Here is a 20,268-nt window from a genome sequence, read left to right on the forward strand (position 1 = left end):
GCAATACGCTAGGCTATCTTAAGTGATAAAAAAAACACTCCCATTCAGGGAATTGTGAAATGTGATAACAATGCCAAAATGAAATGTGGTACTACAAGGAAATACATAACAATATTTGGAAAGGAACCAACCAAATGTAACGGATATAAAGACAACCATTCTTATTTCGTTTCCTAGCTTCAGAAACGTTCACCAGAAAAATGAAACATACCATTCAAGGGCAGATAACTCTAATATTCCCTAACAGCTGATAGGGATATTGATCGAGTCATTGACAACTCGACTGTTCACGTCCCGGACAGGTAAGAAGACGACATATTCACGAGCAGTATTTTAGTTACAGAACAAGGAGGTAATTAGTCGTATTTTGTTAAAACTCAAATTAAGCAATAACAACACGACAACGAAAACCTTCCGAGTTGCATAACCACCTGTACGTACCATACAAGGATCGCAATTGTCGTCTGCTACTGACGTCTCCAAAGTTTGAATCAATGGAAAATATGGTTGAATGCAACCCTCATCTTTAGTTGCATGCCACTGTATTCAGAAAGATCCCTAGAAAGAGGTGACACTTAATGGTTAGACGATGACCCTATATATTATATTGTATTTAATTTTGGGTCTTTTAGTTGTTTTTGCGAGTTCTCTAGTGATTGCTGTGTAATGGTTTGTGGGCCCTGGTTTGTTAATAATTTTAGGATATATTAATTTATAAGTGTTATTTGGGATTGGGGATCCAGATCCCAATAATTCAGTCGCAAAACATTGCCAATCATCTCCAACGTTAGTCAATATTCACTGTGGAATATTTCAGTAAGATCTTGAATCAAATTAAACAAGACTGTTATGCATTCCAGTGTCACTACCTGTTTGTCTTTTGTCAGCATTCACTGTTTGGAAGATGGCACTGTGTAAGACAGCTGGCATGCATGTCCTAAGATGTATGAGATGTCGGCTGCCATTGTTGACGTCAGTCAGGCGAGGAGTTACTAGTCTGGAATATGAGAAGGATCAACACAATGGTGTGACTGTCAACCTTGCCCAGCTTCCATCCAACACAACAGAGAAACAATTCCACACACAACTAAAAGGTACTGAACAGTTCCCCATACAAACTTGAAAGTACCATAGGACTTAAAGATACACCACGGTTGGGTGGTTGTTTGTTTGTTTAACACCATGCCAAGTAGTATCACTGCTATATGGTGACTGTCTGTTAATAATCTAGTCTTGGCCAGACAATCCAGTGATCAACATCATTAGCATCAATTTATACAACTGGGATATGATGACAAGTGTCAACCATATCCGCAAGCCTGAAGGGCACAAAATGTTGTTAGTTTCATATGCATAAATTTTGCTGTCAGGAAAATTCCATGTTATATTAAAGTGGCCACAAAATATAGCTGTTGATGACATGGGCAAGGATGACACGATGCCAAGGCATCAGTTTGTGCATTGTAACATGGACACAGTTGCTTGCCTGTAGTATTGTCAAAATTAAAATCATATTCTTGTTAAAGCGCCTGCTGTCCTGTAACATTACCAACATATTGTTGGAGCATCTTTAGTCCTGGGGTGTTATTGCTATATTATTACATGAAGTGCCTACATACCTGGGTTGTTACTGCTATGTTATTACACAGAGTGCCTACAGACATGGGGTGTTATTGCTATGTTATTACACACAGTGCCTACGGACAGGATGTTGCTGCTGTATTATTTCAAACAGTGGCCTACAGAGCTGGGATGCTCCTGCTATATTATTACACAGAGAACGAATTGTATTTTTTTTCTAAGATGATGTATTTAATAATTTCTAAGCCTAATTTCTATTAATCTATGGCAGAAAACAAACGACGGTGTCTGTGACCTGAATTAAGAATCCTCGCACAGGGCTAACTGATGCGCTGTTCTTTTGACGTGTCAGCCCCCTACGTTAAGACAAACGTTACTAGAAAAACAAATGATGAACAGTTTGGTGAAAGTTTATGTTCAGGTTAAATATCTTCTCTAGATCATTTTAATTTCATCTGTGATTCTCTTAAACCATACAAGGCAAAATGACCGTCTCATTTCTACTACCAACGAAAGTTTAGATCAGTACATTTAGCTGAAGCTGACTAGTCATGCAACATTCCACGATTGCATTGTGGGAATGTAAACATTGCAAACATGAACGTGTCTCTGTAAAGTTTTGAGTTGAACTATGAGGCATTTTATCCTTCTGAAAACATAAACATAATGTTTCCACTGGTGATGTTAGCTGTGTGATGCAGCTGCAAACCGAAAAACGGGCATCAGTTTACTGTGGGAGTCTGTACGAGGGGATGGCAACTGACATCCATTGTGACGTTGGTTACATTGTGACGTAATGCAAAAAAGTTCGATTACGAGGGGGCAGACTGAAATGGCGCAGCGACGTCAACACATTGTGATGTAATGCAAAAAGTGTACATTATGGTGCGATAAAGTATTGTCGGTGCCTTTGATCTTTCACCGAAGCATCTTAGAAATTACTACAGAGTGCCTACAGACTTGGGGTGTTATTGCTATATTATTACACAGAGTGCCTGCAAATCTGGGATGCTCCTGCTATATTATTAGACAGTGTGCCTACAGACCTGGGATGTTACTGCTGTATTACTACACAGAGTGCCTACAGAGCTGGTATGTTACTGCTATGTGACTACACAGAGCGCCTACACAGAGTGCCGTGGGGTGTTATTGCTATATTGTTACACAGAGTGCCTACAGACATGAGGTGTTACTGCTATATTATTACACAGAGTGCCTACAGAGATAGGATGCTCCTGCTGCATCATTACACAGAGTGCCTACAGACTTGGGATGTTACTGCTATGTTACTACACAGAGTGCCCTCAGACGTGGGGTGTTACTGCTATATTATTACACAGAGTGCCTGCAGACCTGGGGTGTTATTGCTATATTGTTACACAGAGTGCCTACAGACATGAGGTGTTACTGCTAAATTATTTCACACAGTGCCTACAGAGCTGGGATGCTCCTGCTACATAATTACACAGAGTGCCTACAGACATGAGGTGTTGGTGCTATATTATTACACAGAGTGCCTACAGAGTTGGAATGCTCCTGCTACATTATTACTCAGTGCGCCTGCAGGCCTGTGGTGCTATTGCTATATTATTACACACAGTGTCTACAGACTTTGGGTGCTACTGCTATGTTATTACACGGAAGGGCCTACAGAGCTGGGATGCTCCTGCTGTATTATTACACAAAGAGCCTGCGGACCTTGCGTGTTACTGCTATATTATTACTCACAGTGCCTACAGACCTGGCGTGCTACTGCTGTATTATTACACAGAGTGCCTGCAGGCCTGAGGTGTTATTGCTATATTATTACACACTGTGCCTGCAAATCTGGGATGCTCCTGCTATATTATTAGACAGAGTGCCTACAAACTTGGGGTGTTAATGCTATATTACTACACAGAGTGCCTACAGACTTTGGGTGTTGCTGCTATATTATTACACAGAGTGCCTACAGAGCTGGGATGTTACTGCCATATTACTACACAGAGTGCCTACAGAGCTGGGATGTTGTTGCTATGTTACTACACTGAGTGCCTACAGATATGGGATGTTACTGAAATATTATTACACATTATTGCTCTATCATTACACAGAGTGCCTTTGCTATATCATTACACAGAGTGCCTGCAGTCCTGGCAAGCGGAAGATAGGTCAGCAGTATGGCTGCAGGTGCCTCTCACACACAGTCGACTGATTGCTGCTGCAGTAGAACACGGCTTCACATTTCACCATGCAGAGGGGGACAAGGCCATGCTGAAACTGTGGCTCCACCCATCCCAGTCTGACAGAACACCTCGGTTTGCTACCCACCAAATTGGAGCTTCAGGTATCTCCAATAGTACACAGGGATATTCCAAAGGTTGCAGTATTCCAGAAGACCTCATTTTCTCTGTGTGCGTGTGCGTGTGCGTGTGCGCGTGCGCGTGCGCGTGCGCGTGCGTGTGCGCACGCCTTTTAGGAATATTGCACCAATATCACTGCTGGGGACACCAGAAAAGGTTTTGTATAATTTTTCATAATTTCTGGTGACCAGAGTGAAAAAAGACCATGCTTTTCACTCCATATGTAAGAATGGTTTTCACATAAAATGTTTTTTGAGTTAGTAGACTTGTAAAAGTTTCAAAAGAAGTACTGTTAAAAGTTTACTTGTTTTATCTATTTTAATCAGGTCTCAACCTCTTATGTAGATATGTGAGTAAAATGGAGAACTTTATATGTTTTTCAAATGGGTTTCTTAGAAATATCATATATCATGTGTGTTAACTCTTTACTTCAGGGTTTGTTGTCAGAGAAGATCTTGAACAGGTGCTAGTCATAAAAGACAAAAACAGCAAAGTAAGTAATAAAAGTTAATATATAAAGAAAAATATTGCACTGCTAGTGATATATTGTGCTCAAAGTATTGCACATGCTAAATCAGTGCTCATGAAATGACTTGAGCAAAGACTTTAACATCAAGGGGAGTCAAATCTTAGGACACTTATGTTCATGGTAATGCTAAAAGGGGCTTGAGTCATTGTCAGTTTTTGTTGCTGCCAATTATTGTTTAATAACAATTAATTAAGAGTATAATTTTCCTTTTCTGAATGATTAATGCAAAAGTAGTTTGATTTGATGTATTAAGTAGACTAATTGATAAATCAAAAATCAGTATATTACTATTTCTTGTTTGGTGCAAGATGTTTAGGCAATAACAGTTCTGTTACACCATTTACTGATATTTGTCAAACAAACAGTTTATGTGGAGCTCGGTAGGTGATAACTCTAATGGGAAAATAGTTCTTTAGGCTGGTTGCCTTTGTTTGACTTCTTGCTACTGTTGAATGTGGACTGGTGTCAAACTTTTACAGTAACATGTTCTCAGAAAGCTTGTAGTAGCCAGCGCAACTACTACTTACATGCTGGTTTTATCCATTTAATTTAATCAATCATAGATGAAGTGTTCAGGCAATCAAAGCAAGTTTTCTTTGTCATTGTGGCTTGTTGTCTAAAACCTAAAACTGAAAAATAAACATGCTGAAATGTGTCATCATAGTTTTTTTTTTCCATTTTGAAACTTTTATGTTAAATTGTACTTAGTTCAAGTGAAGTGGTAAGTCAAGTTAATTTTATTTGAGACAGGAAGAACAGTCTTTAACTGTTAACTCAAATCTTATGTGTTTGAAAGTGGCATTCAGAAGTTATACATCTAATACAGAGACAGTGGGAATGTTCACACAGGTAATACCAGTAGTTAATAAATCTTGACTAAGACGGGCACTAGATTATATATAGATTATGGTTTGTTGTGCAAGGTGATGACTAGGATTGATTGGTTAGACGGCGTGACTGATACTTTTTGATGCATTGTATTCCAATCATATGCATTGATGCTCATTGCATCTATCACTGGATTGTCAGGCCTTGACATGGTAAGTGTGACCACAATATACAGACTGCCACCACATAGCTGGAAATATATAAACAACATTCAAAGTCCTACTGAAAACGTTGATTTGCTGGTTTGCGGTCTATGGTTGCACTCAGCAATATTCCAGTTATACAGTGGTGGTCTGTAATTAACCAAATGTGGACCAGACATTCCAGTGAGTAACATCATGAGCACTGATCTATGTCATTAGGACACAAAGACATGTGCAACCATGTCAGCAAGCCTGGCCACCCAATCCCATTTGTTGCCTCTTACAACAAGCATTGGTGACTAAAGACCTGTTCTAACTAAGATCTTTGTGTGGAAAACAGCAAGGATCTAGGATAAGGTCAAAATGAGTGAAGCTCCAGTAAAATAAGTCTAATGCCTGTTTTTCCTTGTGATTTTCTGACCCTGTTGCTCTTTTCAGTTCAATTTGTGGAAATTCCCTGGCGGGTTGTCAGATCTAGGAGAGGATATAGGTAGGTACATTATTCACTCTAGGGTGAGGTTATAGGGAGGTACATATTCACTCTACTGTGAGGATATAGGTAGGTACATATTCACTCTAGGGTGAGGATATAGGTGGGTACATTATTCGCTCTAGGGTGAGGATATAGGTGGGTACATTATTGACTTGAGGGGGAGGATATCAGTAAGTACATTATTCACTCTAGGATGAGGATATAGGTAGGTACATTATTCACTCTAGGGTGAGGTTATAGGGAGGTACATATTCACTCTACTGTGAGGATATAGGTAGGTACATATTCACTCTAGGGTGAGGATATAGGTGGGTACATTATTTGCTCTAGGGTGAGGATATAGGTGGGGAGGATATCAGTAAGTACATTATTCACTCTAGGATGAGGATATAGGTAGGTACATTATTCACTCTAGGGTGAGGTTATAGGGAGGTACATATTCACTCTACTGTGAGGATATAGGTAGGTACATATTCACTCTAGGGTGAGGATATAGGTGGGTACATTATTCACTCTAGTGGGGAAATTGGTAGGCACATTCTTGACTTGAGGGGGAGGATATCAGTAATTACATTATCCACTTTAGAGGAGGAAACAGATATGTACATCATTTACTCTAGGGGAGAATACATTCAGGTACAATATTCACCCTAGGGGAGGATATAGGTACGTACAGCATTTAGTCTAGGGTGAGGATATAGGTAGGTACATTATTCACTCTAGGGGAGTATATAGGAAAGTACATTATTCACTCTAGGGGAGTATATAGGAAAGTACATTATTCACTCTAGGGGAGGAACTGTGTAGGAGAAACCACGACTACAAGGGTTTCCGACTCTCAGGGTTCACAATCTCTTGTAAACCTTAGTGGGAGTCTTTATCTGCGGAATGCATATGCTCTGCACACGCTACCCTTGAGAGAGAATGGGTTGCCGGTTTGAAACCAGGTATATTGGAACTTTCTGATAATGTGATATTTTACTAACAGTGATAGCAAGACAAAGTTATTTCAAAACCTAGACTTAGAAATTGTCAGTGCAAAGTCACATTTCAGGGATTTCAATACACTTCCCATGGATTTACAATTCACATCCCGGAGATTTACAATACACAGCCCAGGGATTTACAAAACACAGCCCGGGGATTTACAATACACATCTCTGATTATTTGGTGTAACCATGTGATACAATCTTGAAACGACTGTCTGAGACGACTGTTATACATGGTCCAGGCTGACAAAGGCAGGTGCATTATTCACTCTGGGGAGTGTGAATTCACTGTGTACACATTTACTTGACTGACTTTCACTGCTTAATTTAAGTAAGCTATCTTATACACTGAATTGTGTGCACACTCAATTTAAACATTATTAAACATTTTTATAGCAGTTTTAAGTTTGTCAGAATATATTCCACTCATTTTAAAAATCAAGTTGAGAGGCATTTTGTTTACATATAGTCAGTAGTGATATTCCAAATAAAATAAAAAGGTATTTTTTCCATATAACATGGTTGTATGGTAAACATGTGTGTATCCTTATCCCTTGGAGTGTATGGTCTCATGTACCCCTCATTGTAGCAGTGTGATCATGTGCCTGCCGGCTTGGTTAACACTGCTACAAAGAGGAGTACATCAAAATGTGTTACCCTTGAGGAAAGCATACAACTTATTATTAAAACTTTTTTTATGAATTAGCCAAGTCTCAAAATGTGAAATGTGACAAAGAAGAAAATGCTAACTGTATATATTCGGCCCACAGAACATAAGCAAAATGTTACAAAACTTATTTACAATTTGCTGTCAATATGAGTTAATTATTTGATATAACTATGATTAAAACCATTCTTGTTTTCATCTCTAACATTTCAGAGTACAGTGAATTACCCAACACACACTCGAATTATGACAAATGTGTACCATCCAACACTCACACTCCTCCGTCACTGACTCAAATGCACAGTTTTGGGAAACTTTGAAAATTAAAATCAAACATAATATTTTATATAAATCACTAAACTTTCAGTGTTAGAAACAGTAATCCTTACATTCTTTATTTCATGCCATTCAATTTTGATTAGTGATGCTGGTCTATGAAGCATGCATAAAATCTGCAAAATTTGCCATGGTCTTGTTCAGCCTCACTGACGTTTGTGGTGTTGTGCCAGTATATCAAGGGTTTACTGTCAGTGTTCTCAAATGAGTCTGGAGATAAAAGACCCCAAAAAGATGTTACAATAAAAATACTGTTATTTATGTGAAAGAATCTCATGTTAGAGGCAGGAGCACATAGCTCATCTGCGCAGTCATGCTACAAACATATGTCTGAAAACAACATATATAATTTTCATTGAGATGGATCATGTTTTAATGAATTTTAAAAAGGATAAATATTTCTACAAATATTTGCAAATTTTATAGAGATGGTGGAGTAGCTTAGGGCTTGAAACATTTGTTTGTCACACTGAAGACCCAGGTTCGATTCCTGACATGCGTACAATGTGTGAAAATCTGATGTTCTCTGCCATGATATTGATGGAATATTGCTGTAAGCAGAGTGAAACCCAACTCACTCACTCAATACAACTTTCTTAATACTCAGTCAGTAATTCATGCTTATGCTTCAAAAATGAGTGTTAATGCAGAAAATGCAGAATGTGAAGCAGAAATTCACTTGACACTGTAGTTGTTAACGTTATGTAGGGTGGTCAAGAAGTTGTCAAAGAAGGGTTCCATGTTTAATTTTGCTGGTGGTTTGCAAATCCACCACACTGAAAAGTAGAAAAAGAAAACCAAAAAAACAAAATAAAATACCATTCTTGGCAATGTTAAATTGAGATAAAGAATGAGATAATGTTAAATATCATTGTAAATGGTTTCTTTGAAAGAGGATTCACTGCTAAAAACAAATACATAGTGCTTGAAATAATACCGATCCAAATGAGCCATGTCCTTATCTATTCTTGTAGTCTGATAGAAGTAAAAATTGTGACATCCATGTGCCTTCTGAGTGCACTTACAGTGTTCACGAATAGTGTCTGACCCTCTGACAAATCTGGCAGATTTGCCAACGGTCAGACAAAAGTCCCCAACCTGCTGGCCCCAGTGTCTGACTGAATATGTCACAATAACTTTTGTCTGAAGTTGTTATTTGTGGCATGTAATACTTGTTCACTGTTTCTAAATTTATGTTTATAATGTTTGTCATTATATAATGTTAATAATTTCAAAACCAATAATGAGAAATGTGAAATCTGAAGTGTGTGTTTAATTTTATCCTGTGGGTCCTGTGAATTTTCACTGGGTCAGACAGACATCTGAAAGGATCCAATGTCCTGTGACTGTGAAACACCATTCGTTAACACTGCACTTAAGTGGCATAGATTTAGGAAACTGATAACGATGATTTGCTAAACTCTTATTTCAAGCACTGATATGCTCAAATGGAGACAAAATGTACATTGTAAAGGTATACATGTAACTGAAATTTGTAAACAAATCCCCATATCAAAATTTCAGAATGTTTAGGATTGACTGGCTCAGTAATTGTCTTGTTGCGAATGTAACCTGTAATCCACTGCCATTGTGTGTGACCTGTACAATAAAAATCAGGACAATATTCACAGAACCTTTTGAATTTCTTCATTTCATTCATTCACTCTTTGTCCTCACAAATGGACTCCCTCCATTGAGCCATGTTTCTATTAATCACACAGCACCTAAATGCCATTGTCATATGCCCTATAAAAATACCACAGCATTTGAAAAGAATTCAATGACTCCATCTTCACCCATAGCAGAAACACTGTTACTTTGTCCATTCTTCATTGACAGCGTAAGTCCCCAAATCCCTGTCTACTGCTTCAACTATTATTTAATGATGATAAATAGTTCCTAATCAAACCTCTTTGTGACTTCAAAGGTGTGAGTAGAACTCCACAGCTCAGCCTAGCCACTCAGACATTTCAAGTAGAGAATTAGTATAGATAATTTCCAATCTACAATAGACGCATGTAAGACAGGGAACTCTCCTCTTTGATGTACAAAGCGTTGAAGGCATTTTGGGTACCACAAGGACCAGGTCAATGTTGGGGTAACATAGTCCTTGTTTTGACGTACGTGTTCGTCTCAAGTCTTGTTAGTTGCGGGTGTATCGGAAGATAATTCGTACCTCTTAAACAGGATAGAGGGAGATAATCATCCACTTAAACTAAGCTTTTGTTTCAACCAGTGAGTGAAGGAAAGTTATGTATTGGCTGTCTTGCATTATTCACAATTGACATTCAAGCAAAAATCAATTCTTTTTGTCCTTAGAGGGACATTTTTTGTGATGTTTATGACAGCTGTTAGCTTACAGATTTGAGTTTTGGTTTGTTTTTTTCGTAAGATCTACATTTCTAGAATGTAATGTGGTACATATGTCCCTGAACTGAGATGACCTGCAAATGTATATAACATGCTGTGATATAGCCAGTATGCCTTTTTCTCTAATTTTTTCTGCTTACTTTTTCAAGGAACTTACAGATCAGGTGCTTATTAGGGTTGTAGGAAAAAAGTCCTCGGTACAAAAATCCTTTTGTGATAATAAGTGATTTAGTTATATCTATTTGACAAACTTGATTTTAAATGCCTGGTGCTTGTTAGGGACATGGCACTTATTGCACTTACTGGATGTACCATAATGAACTGTTAGTGAGCATTACATACAAGTACCCAGTGCTTATTTCTTAAACAGCTGCTTTGCCCCAATACTTATTTGAGACCCTCGCTTATCAGAGGAAATATGGTACTGCTGAATACAGCATTAAACAAACCTCACTTACTCACTCATCTCTTCATACAGGCAAAAGATTAACTTGACAATTGCTATAAGACTCTGGACACACAACAGTTTGTAATGAATACCAAACCACACCAGCAGATATTATAATGGTTAATGAATTGTTAAATAGATCCAAATAAACATGTGCACACTTAATTAAACAAAAGTGTGTTCAGTGCTTTCAAAAAAGTGCACCTTGCTGCTCAATATATGATTATCTGCTGGCACGATCATCTGTCTGAGAATGGTAATGACAAATCATCTCAGTTAACAAATATTGCTTATCCAACATTTTTGTGTTTAAAAGTGAAATATGCAATGACAGTTTATCTTTTCTGATGATATCCAACTAAATATCAGACATCCTTACCAGGGTTTAACATATTCTGTTAAATAAACTACACATTGAATTGTTTGGATAAGGCTAATACAGGCAGTTTTTCTGTAAGGCAAAAGAGATTTACATTCTTTTTGAAAGATAAGCTTTGCAGTAGATATGAAGCTGTTTTTTATGCTTATGGCTTCGTCATAATATGCTCAGTTAAGTGAGGTAGAACATTTCTCAGCGTATACAAGATCTCAATGATTGGCAGACAGCAGTAAAGCATACTGCACACCTTGTAGAAGTGCAGGGTATGAATGTCTGTTTCACTAAGTGGCAGCTGACTACACAAGTGGCAGGTCAGGATTAGAAACTTATGTTAATTGTATACATGCTTGACAGATTTGTCTGTACTGTGAATGGAGATCCATTAATGAGGAACTATTTGAAATGTTATGTTTGTAACAGGGAAAAAATGAATGAACATGCTACTTTTGTCACCTAACTCCATATAGATAGACTATTTATCTTAATCTATCATGCTGTCACCCTTAATTTGCTCCACCCATTAATTTAAAAAATGATCTGTTTAGCAATGAAATTGTTTCATGTCTGTGATAAACTAGTAACAGATGTTACATGTCTTGAACAGAAACAAGACTAATTATTCAGAAAACATATGTACATTTGTTAACTATATATAGTACAAGCAGTCAAAAAATGTTACAGGGAATGCAAAACATATTTACAATAATGAAGTATATATTTACTGAGGTAAAACAGTTGTTTAACTTGTTCTGAAGTGTTTCCATTGAAGTTTTTCGTAAACATTTTTTTCATGAAAATAGTATTTAAGATTGATCGAGAATTTATAGTATCTATATAGTGAAATAGACTACTTACTTGATGTGTTTGTGCAAAATATGTAGTGAAATGTAGACAATGATTTTTGGATGCGCCTAGCATTCGAAATTAATGTTGGTCCTTTGGCCCAAAGCCAACTGAAAACCACGTGGACCCAGACGTTTTGTTTTTGCTCAGCGTTTGCAGCTTTTCAGGGTAAGGGCAAACACTGAATGCACAAGTTAAATGTTCACCTCATTCAGCACTGACAGTCTGTCTTACAGTCCCTAAGCACATTATTGTCCCTATTGCCTATCCCTCCCTGCAGTGCTGAAGCTCTAAAAGACGCAAGTCTGGATTTCTTGAGTTCTGAATCTCACATCTGACAGGGGCTCCTTTTCAGTGTAAATGGGTTTATTTGTTACTATCAAATTTACTAATATTCATAGATGAAGCATTAGTCTGAACCACTGAGAATTTATGCATCCCCTTTCACAGAAAAGTGACCAACTGAGTGAATGATAGCAATGGTCACTTGATCAAAGTGACAAGATATATACAATAAACAAGCCAGCTCCATGATAAGACTAATACAGCGAGATTTATGGAAAGATGATTCCTTCATAATAAAGATACTGTGCTAACAATATGATTGCATTAGTTAGAAAGCCGGCTTTGTGTGGTTGAAACTTTCTCCAGTATTGTAGTCATAGGAGTTAAGTGTGACATTTGTGATAATAACCCAATTTGAAGGAGGCCATGTCGAAGCTAAGATCCTCAGACTTTTCAGTTGAAGGATGATCTTCTGGCCAGACAGATAAAGTGCGACTGTATTGGAAATAAACAATGTAATCTTCAAGGCCTGTCTGTTGTGGGAAGACTAAAGACTGTAATATATGTCTGTACATTTCACACGTTTCTGATCCAGTGTCATTCCCAAGCTTTATGAAACATGTCTATCTCAATTACACTCTTCTAAGTGCCTGTTTCCATGTACTCTAAGATACCCACAGTGACAATTTGACATGTAATTGCCATTCTAGATTGAATGTGTGCATACCTACCTTTGTACTTACTTGATACAAACCAACATCAAAGGAATATACAAACATATATACTCAAGTTAATCTCAAATGTAATATTCTTTTTCCCTTTCCTAGGAGTAGAAGTTATGCTGTTAATGTAATAATCAATGGCAATTGTGTTTCTTTTATAAAGCTTTACCATTTCTTGTCTAGGGGATAGCTAAGTTACTGGCATGAAGGTAATTCTGTACAAGACTTATCACCTAGTGGAGGGGTGGAGAGATTTGAGGGGGCAGACAAAAAATTGATAACACTGGTGTTGTTGTGGGGCTGCAAGGGGCATGTGTGACCTGTTGGTGTACGTCACTGTATCTCATTTCGGAGAGTTTGAATCTTCAGCTGATTTATACATAGGTTCTGGGTTTCAACAATGTCCATAAAGTGCTTCACTGAGAGGGACCGCTGGGGTAGCCTTACGGTTTAAGCATCTGCTCGTCACCTGACGACCTGGATTTGTTTCCCTACATGGGCACAATGTGTGATGTCTACCTCAGGTGTTCCCAGTCAAGATATTGCTGAAATATTGCTAAAAGTGACATAAGACTAAATTAACACACTCACTTTAGGGCATTACACCCACATTTAGCAGGCCCTTCAGAACTAACACTTTATTACTGAAATAGCTAATAGCTGAAAGTGGCATTAAAGTCATTCACTTACTCTCTCTAAATCCCCTAGATAAAAGGATTGTGATCCCAGGTATTGTGAATTTATTTATTGTACTTGGTATGTGTTTCCCAACTGCTGAACACCCCCTGTTTGGCCACTCATCAACCAAAGGACACTCATGTAATCATAAACTCAACAGCTGACCCAAAAGTCAGGGACTGCTCACTTACTCAACTTGCCCACCACTTACAACACACACACATGCTCACCCTGTCCCTCAACTGGTCAACCATAAACACACTGCTCACGCACTTGTCTACTACCAATACTCACTCAATATTTTCCAATACCCATTCATGAACTCATTGTTTTTTGTTGTAGGTGATACAGCAGTAAGAGAGGTATTTGAAGAAACAGGTGTTAAAACAGGTAACACAATTATGCATATATAATCTTCTGAGACACGATCCACAAACCTGTGCACTATGCCATTCATAGGCCAATGATGAAGTATAGAGTTCTGATATGTATAGTAATGTTATGATCAGGGCTCTGTTTCACAAAGTTCTCGTTAGTCTATGATCTCATCACTTTTCTTGTAGCATTGAAGCTTCCTATGTTACAGTGTAGGTGTGTAGGCTATGAGGAAAGTTACGATATCTTAGGCATACAAGAGCTTTGTGCAACGGGCTGAGGACCCTGAATAAATTCCTTGAGGAGCAATCCATGCAAGGTACAACCCACTGTCCCAAGAAACAATGAACACCTGGAGAACATGGTGACTCACACTCATAAGTGCCATTTGTCAGTATGGTTGCAGTTGAGAGAAAATGCATCCTGACAGTGATTGTTAGTCATGTGACAGTGAAAATGGTCAATCTTTGCAAAATATTGGTCTTTGTGAATATTAAGTATTTCAATGAGATTTTGTCATGAGACAGGCCATGATCACACAATTACATTTACAAAGTGGTCAAATGTAACATATGTTATATTCAGGATATTCTCAGTAAAGCACAGATCTTAGTACTTTTGTTGCATAGAGTCCCACCTAATCAGCAGCCTACAAATTCAGACATCTAACTTACCCTGCCACCGCCACTGAGGCAGATCATTGTTTTTTTTTGTTTCATGGACTGTTTCTGAGGCCATTATTCCAATACTCTTTAGAAAAGTACTAGCAAGTGTCACTGGATTGATTTACGATAAAACATCTATTCAAGTAGAAGTTAAGCAATCATGCAAATAATGTGGAAAATAACTTTTTTTTTATTATAAAACAAAACTTTTTTTGAAAAGAAAACTTCAATTAGATTTAAAATATTTTGCACAAAAATGTTCCCTAAGATATGGCTGATATAGACAGATAAGAAAGTCTAGTATGATATTTGTTTAGAAATATGTGTTTTGCGTATTTGGGAAAGTTCACACCAACAGTTCTAAAGACTTTGTCCCAACAATTACAGATGTCTTTGAAAATGAACAAATGAACTGTTCCTTTGATTTACTGTCAGGTTGATAAGCCTGTCGATCACACATCAGAGGCAGTACTGATTGTGCTGAACATGCTATTTGTTATCTTTAAGTTGTTATGAGAAAACTACTTACACCTGAAGGATATTTACAATAAAATGCTTAGCAGGATAATTTGTTTTGTCACATTGGATGGAGAGTTGGAGAGACATCACCCAAGTGAAGAATCACCAATCAGCACAAACTTAATCATTTAATGAGATAACCTCTGTCACTGACACTGACACCTCTGCTCCATGCCAGTCACTTCAAGAAGCATTGAACCATCATGGGCTCTCTACATGTTGTGTGGGGAAGGAGCTAGACTTGGGCAGCCATGCTTTCCTAATGTCTCATGATGACCCAAATTTAATTACCTTTATGATGTTGACACAATTCATGATGGCATGACCAAATTTCCAGTGGTGATGTTCCAAATAATACTGATTGTGCTGTTGTGACAGTACTGATAGTGCCTGTGTTGTGACATTACTGATGATGACACTTGTTGTGACATTACTGATATTGACACCTATTGTAACATTACTGATGATTACACACATTTTAACTGATGGCACCTGTTCACCTGTTGTGACATTACTGATGATGACACTTGTTGTGAAATCACTGCTGAGGACACCTGTTGTGCTGATGTCAGGTGTTATAACATTACTGATAATGACACCTGTTGTAACATTACCAATAATGACACCTGTTGTGGCATTACCAATAACAACACCTGTTGTGACATTGCTTGTAATGACACTTGTGATATTACTGATGACACTTGTGATATTACTGAAATACTATTGATAATGGTAGCACCTGTCACAGTGATGTCACTGAGTATGTATGTAACATCTACTAGTATATGCACTTACAGTCATGTTCCCATACAGGGAAGTGATATCCCAAAGGCCAAAAATCTCTCTTCCTGTAAACAGCTTTCAAGCAAAAGGAAACGTGTACCGGTACAATTTTGATATATGAATATTTTACCTTTGTGCATGATTAAATGAACTTACTACATCTATCTGTATCCCACCTTCCAATAGAGACTAAAATTATGTGCACTCTGTTACACAGGACTGTATTAGCCATGTGCATGATTGCCAGAACTAAGAAAACTTGTCTGTAAATCCACCCATCTTTTTCAGTAGAAGGGAAAACTTGTGTGTGTGCGTGTGTGTGCGTGCGTGCGTGCGTGTGTATTTTTCTGTCATAAGTCTTTATCAAACCAAGGGTACTGACATATGCACTGTAGTGTATCTTTCACCTTCACGCCACTCAGCCCCATATACAGGGTTTGACATTACGTGTGGTCTATTATGGTCTCCAGATATCACGTGGGTGCGCCGTCAAAACGTGTGCTAGTTTTTCCCCCGAGCATAATATACAACAACTTTCGATAAGAAAAGTCAATATACCAAGGACAAGATCTGTCAGCCTGCAGACTTCACACTTTACTGTTATCGTCAATGCAGGAACTAACCCACCGTACGAAACGTGTGAAAGTTACAGGGGAGACAACTCCCATTTAGGCTGTAATATTCAGCAACTTCAAAGTCGGAGACAGTGCAACGTTCGTCCTTGGGCTCGGCCCATTCATATATACACTTCATTCATTCCCTCACTTCAATGTTTATTTTATCTACATAATGTTCTGACCTAGTCGCATTATTAGAGACACAAAGATTCAAACGTGTATTCTTACGCGCTCACAATAAATTTCTTCTATGTCCAAGTTGGAAAGATTTAAGACGTCAAGCCAATGATATCCGGCTAAACTATATCAAGCGCTTATACGTATGTAGAGGTGTATTTAACGAGTCTGGAATATTTTATTTTCACTGTAGGGATTATGAGTCTGCCTAAATCACATTATGTTTGCCATAAAATGTCGGAATTTGTTTGCCAAGCACGTGTCTCCCGAGCTCTTTTCAATGAACAATACTGTAAGCTGTAGTGTACCTATCAACGCATTGCCGCTCCCATACTCGTATTGCGTATAAGCCGACAAGTTGAGCCGATCTGAGGCTGTTTGTATCCGAAGTTCAATATCGGCGATCATGTGATCGACCATTCATACTAACTCAGAGTAATGTATTCTTTATCAAATTCCAAATTCGATCTTTCTAAATAGTTTGTATACATAGTGGGGAAAGGATATAGTTTCATGGTGGATTGTCCAGTCATTCTTTCAGCTTTTGGGTTGGTGAAATACTGAAAATCTAAAAAGTATTTCTTTGGTATTTTCCTGTTGGTTGGAGTATCCTGAATCTGCAAAGACAAATGAATGTTTGTAAATTAATTGTAAATCTGGATTGAGAGCCTTCTTTGTGTTTATGAATGTTTCTCAGATTGAGTTTACGACAGTCACAGGTGTACGGTGTTTCAAGTTCCACGGACAGAATGGATTTAGTGTTCTAAATGTCTTTCAACTGTTGTACAGGAAAAAAAACTTTCAGTATTTTATAAACAGACTCACAGGTCGGGAGGACAGCTGCCACCAGTAACTGGAGCTTAAAATAGAGGATCCAACTCATCAGATTTTGCATGTGTGACCTTGTGGGGAGATACACACTTGCCTGGGTTTATTTCGTTCAGGTTTGGTGTAAGGTCGGGGTTCGAAACTCCGACCGCGATACTGGATTGTGGCCGACCCTCACCCTTCTCGTAGTGTACCAGCTTTGTGACCCTGAACTTTTTTTCGAGACCATCGCAGACATTCGTAGCATAATCCAGCTGATCATCACAAACAAGCAGTTATGTGCAGTTGGGACACGTCACAAACAAGTAGTGATGTGGGACATGTGTCGGGGTTCTCGGGTCAAATATACTGACATCATTTCCTAGCTTACCCTGTGACTGTCACCAATGTGCTTGTGAAGAGCATCCTTCAATTTTACAGTAGTGTGACTTTTACGCCGACCGTTTTGAAAACCTGTCTCAGAAATGCCTCTGAATATCTGCATCAACAAAATAACATGTGATTAGCGAGCCGATCCTCAAAGCGTTCGTGACGTTACGACCTGTCGCAACTCCATAGTTTATCATAGACGTATGTCGTAGCCCTACGAACGCTTGTGGATCACTACCTCGAACTTTAAGTTACGGTTTGATCAGTGCAGGACGTTTTCGTAGAGCAATGCGTTTTCATCGCAACCATATTCTTAAGTCGTTATATGGATATCATTGGACCAAGTCAACTGGTCACATGGACCCAAAGCATACCAGACGGGCGGGTGGTGATTGGGCTTGTGGTTATTGTGTTCGCGAAGATGCGGATTGAAATTAATTATGTTCAACCTGGTGGATACCCACATTTCTCTTAACCTGAGCTTTGATAGAGATGTGGACATCGTTTGTACATATGATTACAACAAACAGATCTATTATGTATTGTTGCTTGGACTCGAAACATATTTGAAAGATATACTTGACAAGAAACATCTCAGCGCCTTGACACGACTTTGTCTGAATTTCTACATGCAAAGTCTAAAATATTGGCGGAAGGTTGCCTATTGCTAACTTCACTGAACTTGAAATGAGCTCAATGCCCAAGATGCGTTTAGTTCCCTACTAATGCTTACTGAATATCGAATTCTGAGCAATGAGGCATGTCATTTAGACATCATACACTGACGAGACCTTTTATATCTGAGCGTCAGGCAGGGTAAGGACAAGGACCATTATCGATTAGGATAGTATCTTGGTATGACGCAGCCGTGGGTCGAACCCCCGATACTCAACTGTCCGGGAAAGCATTCTAGCCACAAATCACTGCGGCGGGCTAAATCCATGCGTAGACTTTGACACCATGGATACCTGGCTGTGGAGCGTTACCCGCAGGTCGGAGGTCAAACGCACCTCAAAATCATTTCATTTTCGACTTTGATTCCCTGCATATGCTTTAAGCAGGGATATTGCTCGAGGCAGCGTACGTCCATGCTGACGTGATGTATTTGATGTACAAGTTCGATTCCCCATATGGGTAAAGCGTGTTAAGACCATTTCAGGTGCCCATGCCATAACATTGCTGAGATACTGCTGAAAACAGCTAAAACTATACTCACTGCCTAAACTCTAGTTTAATGATTTCATGTCACGTCAGTAACCGTGCACTAATCATCTGATGATAATCTTACTGGATAATCAGTTCTGTATCATTATATTAGTAGAAATACATTTTGTTATTTTGAAAGAGGGAATGCGCTGTTTCGAACAAGGGCATTTAGTGTTCTGACGTCGATGACTGAAGGCCGCTAGGTACGCTGGTCTCCCGAAGTAGATGACCACGTAACAAAAGATGCGTTGCGGTCGGTCCACAACCTATGGTATAGATTCTACACGTCGATGACATGTACGTTTGTCGGACTGTCAATCACTCCACAAGTAGGTCGAGGTCACAATGGCAGGTGCGCAGTTATGCAAATGTCATGTCATATGTACCAAAGAGGGGTACTTAGTTATGTCACAGTACACAGGTTAACGTGACATTTAAATCTCTTGTCCTGATTAAGGACCGGCTCTAATGTTAAAAGCTAGGATGTGAAATACAAAATGTGGCTTTTTATAGCCCTAGTTTTGAGTTAACTGTCTCTAAAGTTTGAGTCTACTTTATGACAGATCAAACATAGTCTATGATGAATGCGATATGCCTAGTTTTATTTCCGACATGTATTTTTGAACGATTTGTCATGTAAAAGTATGATGATGTCCCCGAGCAAGCAAATCTTACAGCGCAGTAATCCAGACTCAAACGATGTAAGTACACTGTTTATTGTGGCATCACAAAACAATATTAAAATCAACAAATACTTTATTAGCCCAGACGGTTTGTTTCTCACAGACTTGCACATGCAAGGTAAACGGAGTGTTGATACACGGCTACGACAACATAAAAAGTTCAAAGCACAAAAAGCAGTGTTTGTTGTTGGTAACAGTTCCTTCTCTCGCAAACGCAAGGAAAGACGGGAAACAGAACCACGACCCAACGTAAAGTCTCCTCAGATATTACCAGCTACAATGCTTGATCAATCCGTTTTGCCAAGGTCAGAGAAAAAAACTTGTATTTTTCTTTCAAAACACTGTTGACTTT

At 38.5% G+C, this 20,268-nt stretch overlaps 1 protein-coding gene across 2 annotated transcripts in view; it reads left to right on the forward strand.

The window, feature by feature from the left end:
- The first annotated feature begins 216 nt into the window (after window positions 1-216).
- LOC137272680 (nucleoside diphosphate-linked moiety X motif 6-like) overlaps window positions 217-20,268 on the forward strand; it is a 42,468-nt gene continuing 22,416 nt past the window's right edge. Inside the window, exons 1-6 of one of the 2 annotated variants that reach the window (XM_067805055.1) lie at window positions 217-302; window positions 888-1,094; window positions 3,701-3,907; window positions 4,358-4,416; window positions 5,922-5,973; window positions 14,037-14,084. In XM_067805055.1, coding sequence (XP_067661156.1) covers window positions 905-1,094; window positions 3,701-3,907; window positions 4,358-4,416; window positions 5,922-5,973; window positions 14,037-14,084 — 556 coding nt within the window. In that variant the 5' untranslated portion in view covers window positions 217-302; window positions 888-904. Of the gene's footprint in view, window positions 353-887; window positions 1,095-3,700; window positions 3,908-4,357; window positions 4,417-5,921; window positions 5,974-14,036; window positions 14,085-20,268 lie in introns of both variants that reach the window. The other variant, XM_067805056.1, reaches the window with a different exon arrangement.

The sequence above is a fragment of the Haliotis asinina genome, chromosome 2 (genome assembly GCF_037392515.1).
Source record: "Haliotis asinina isolate JCU_RB_2024 chromosome 2, JCU_Hal_asi_v2, whole genome shotgun sequence".
Lineage (NCBI taxonomy): Eukaryota > Metazoa > Mollusca > Gastropoda > Lepetellida > Haliotidae > Haliotis > Haliotis asinina.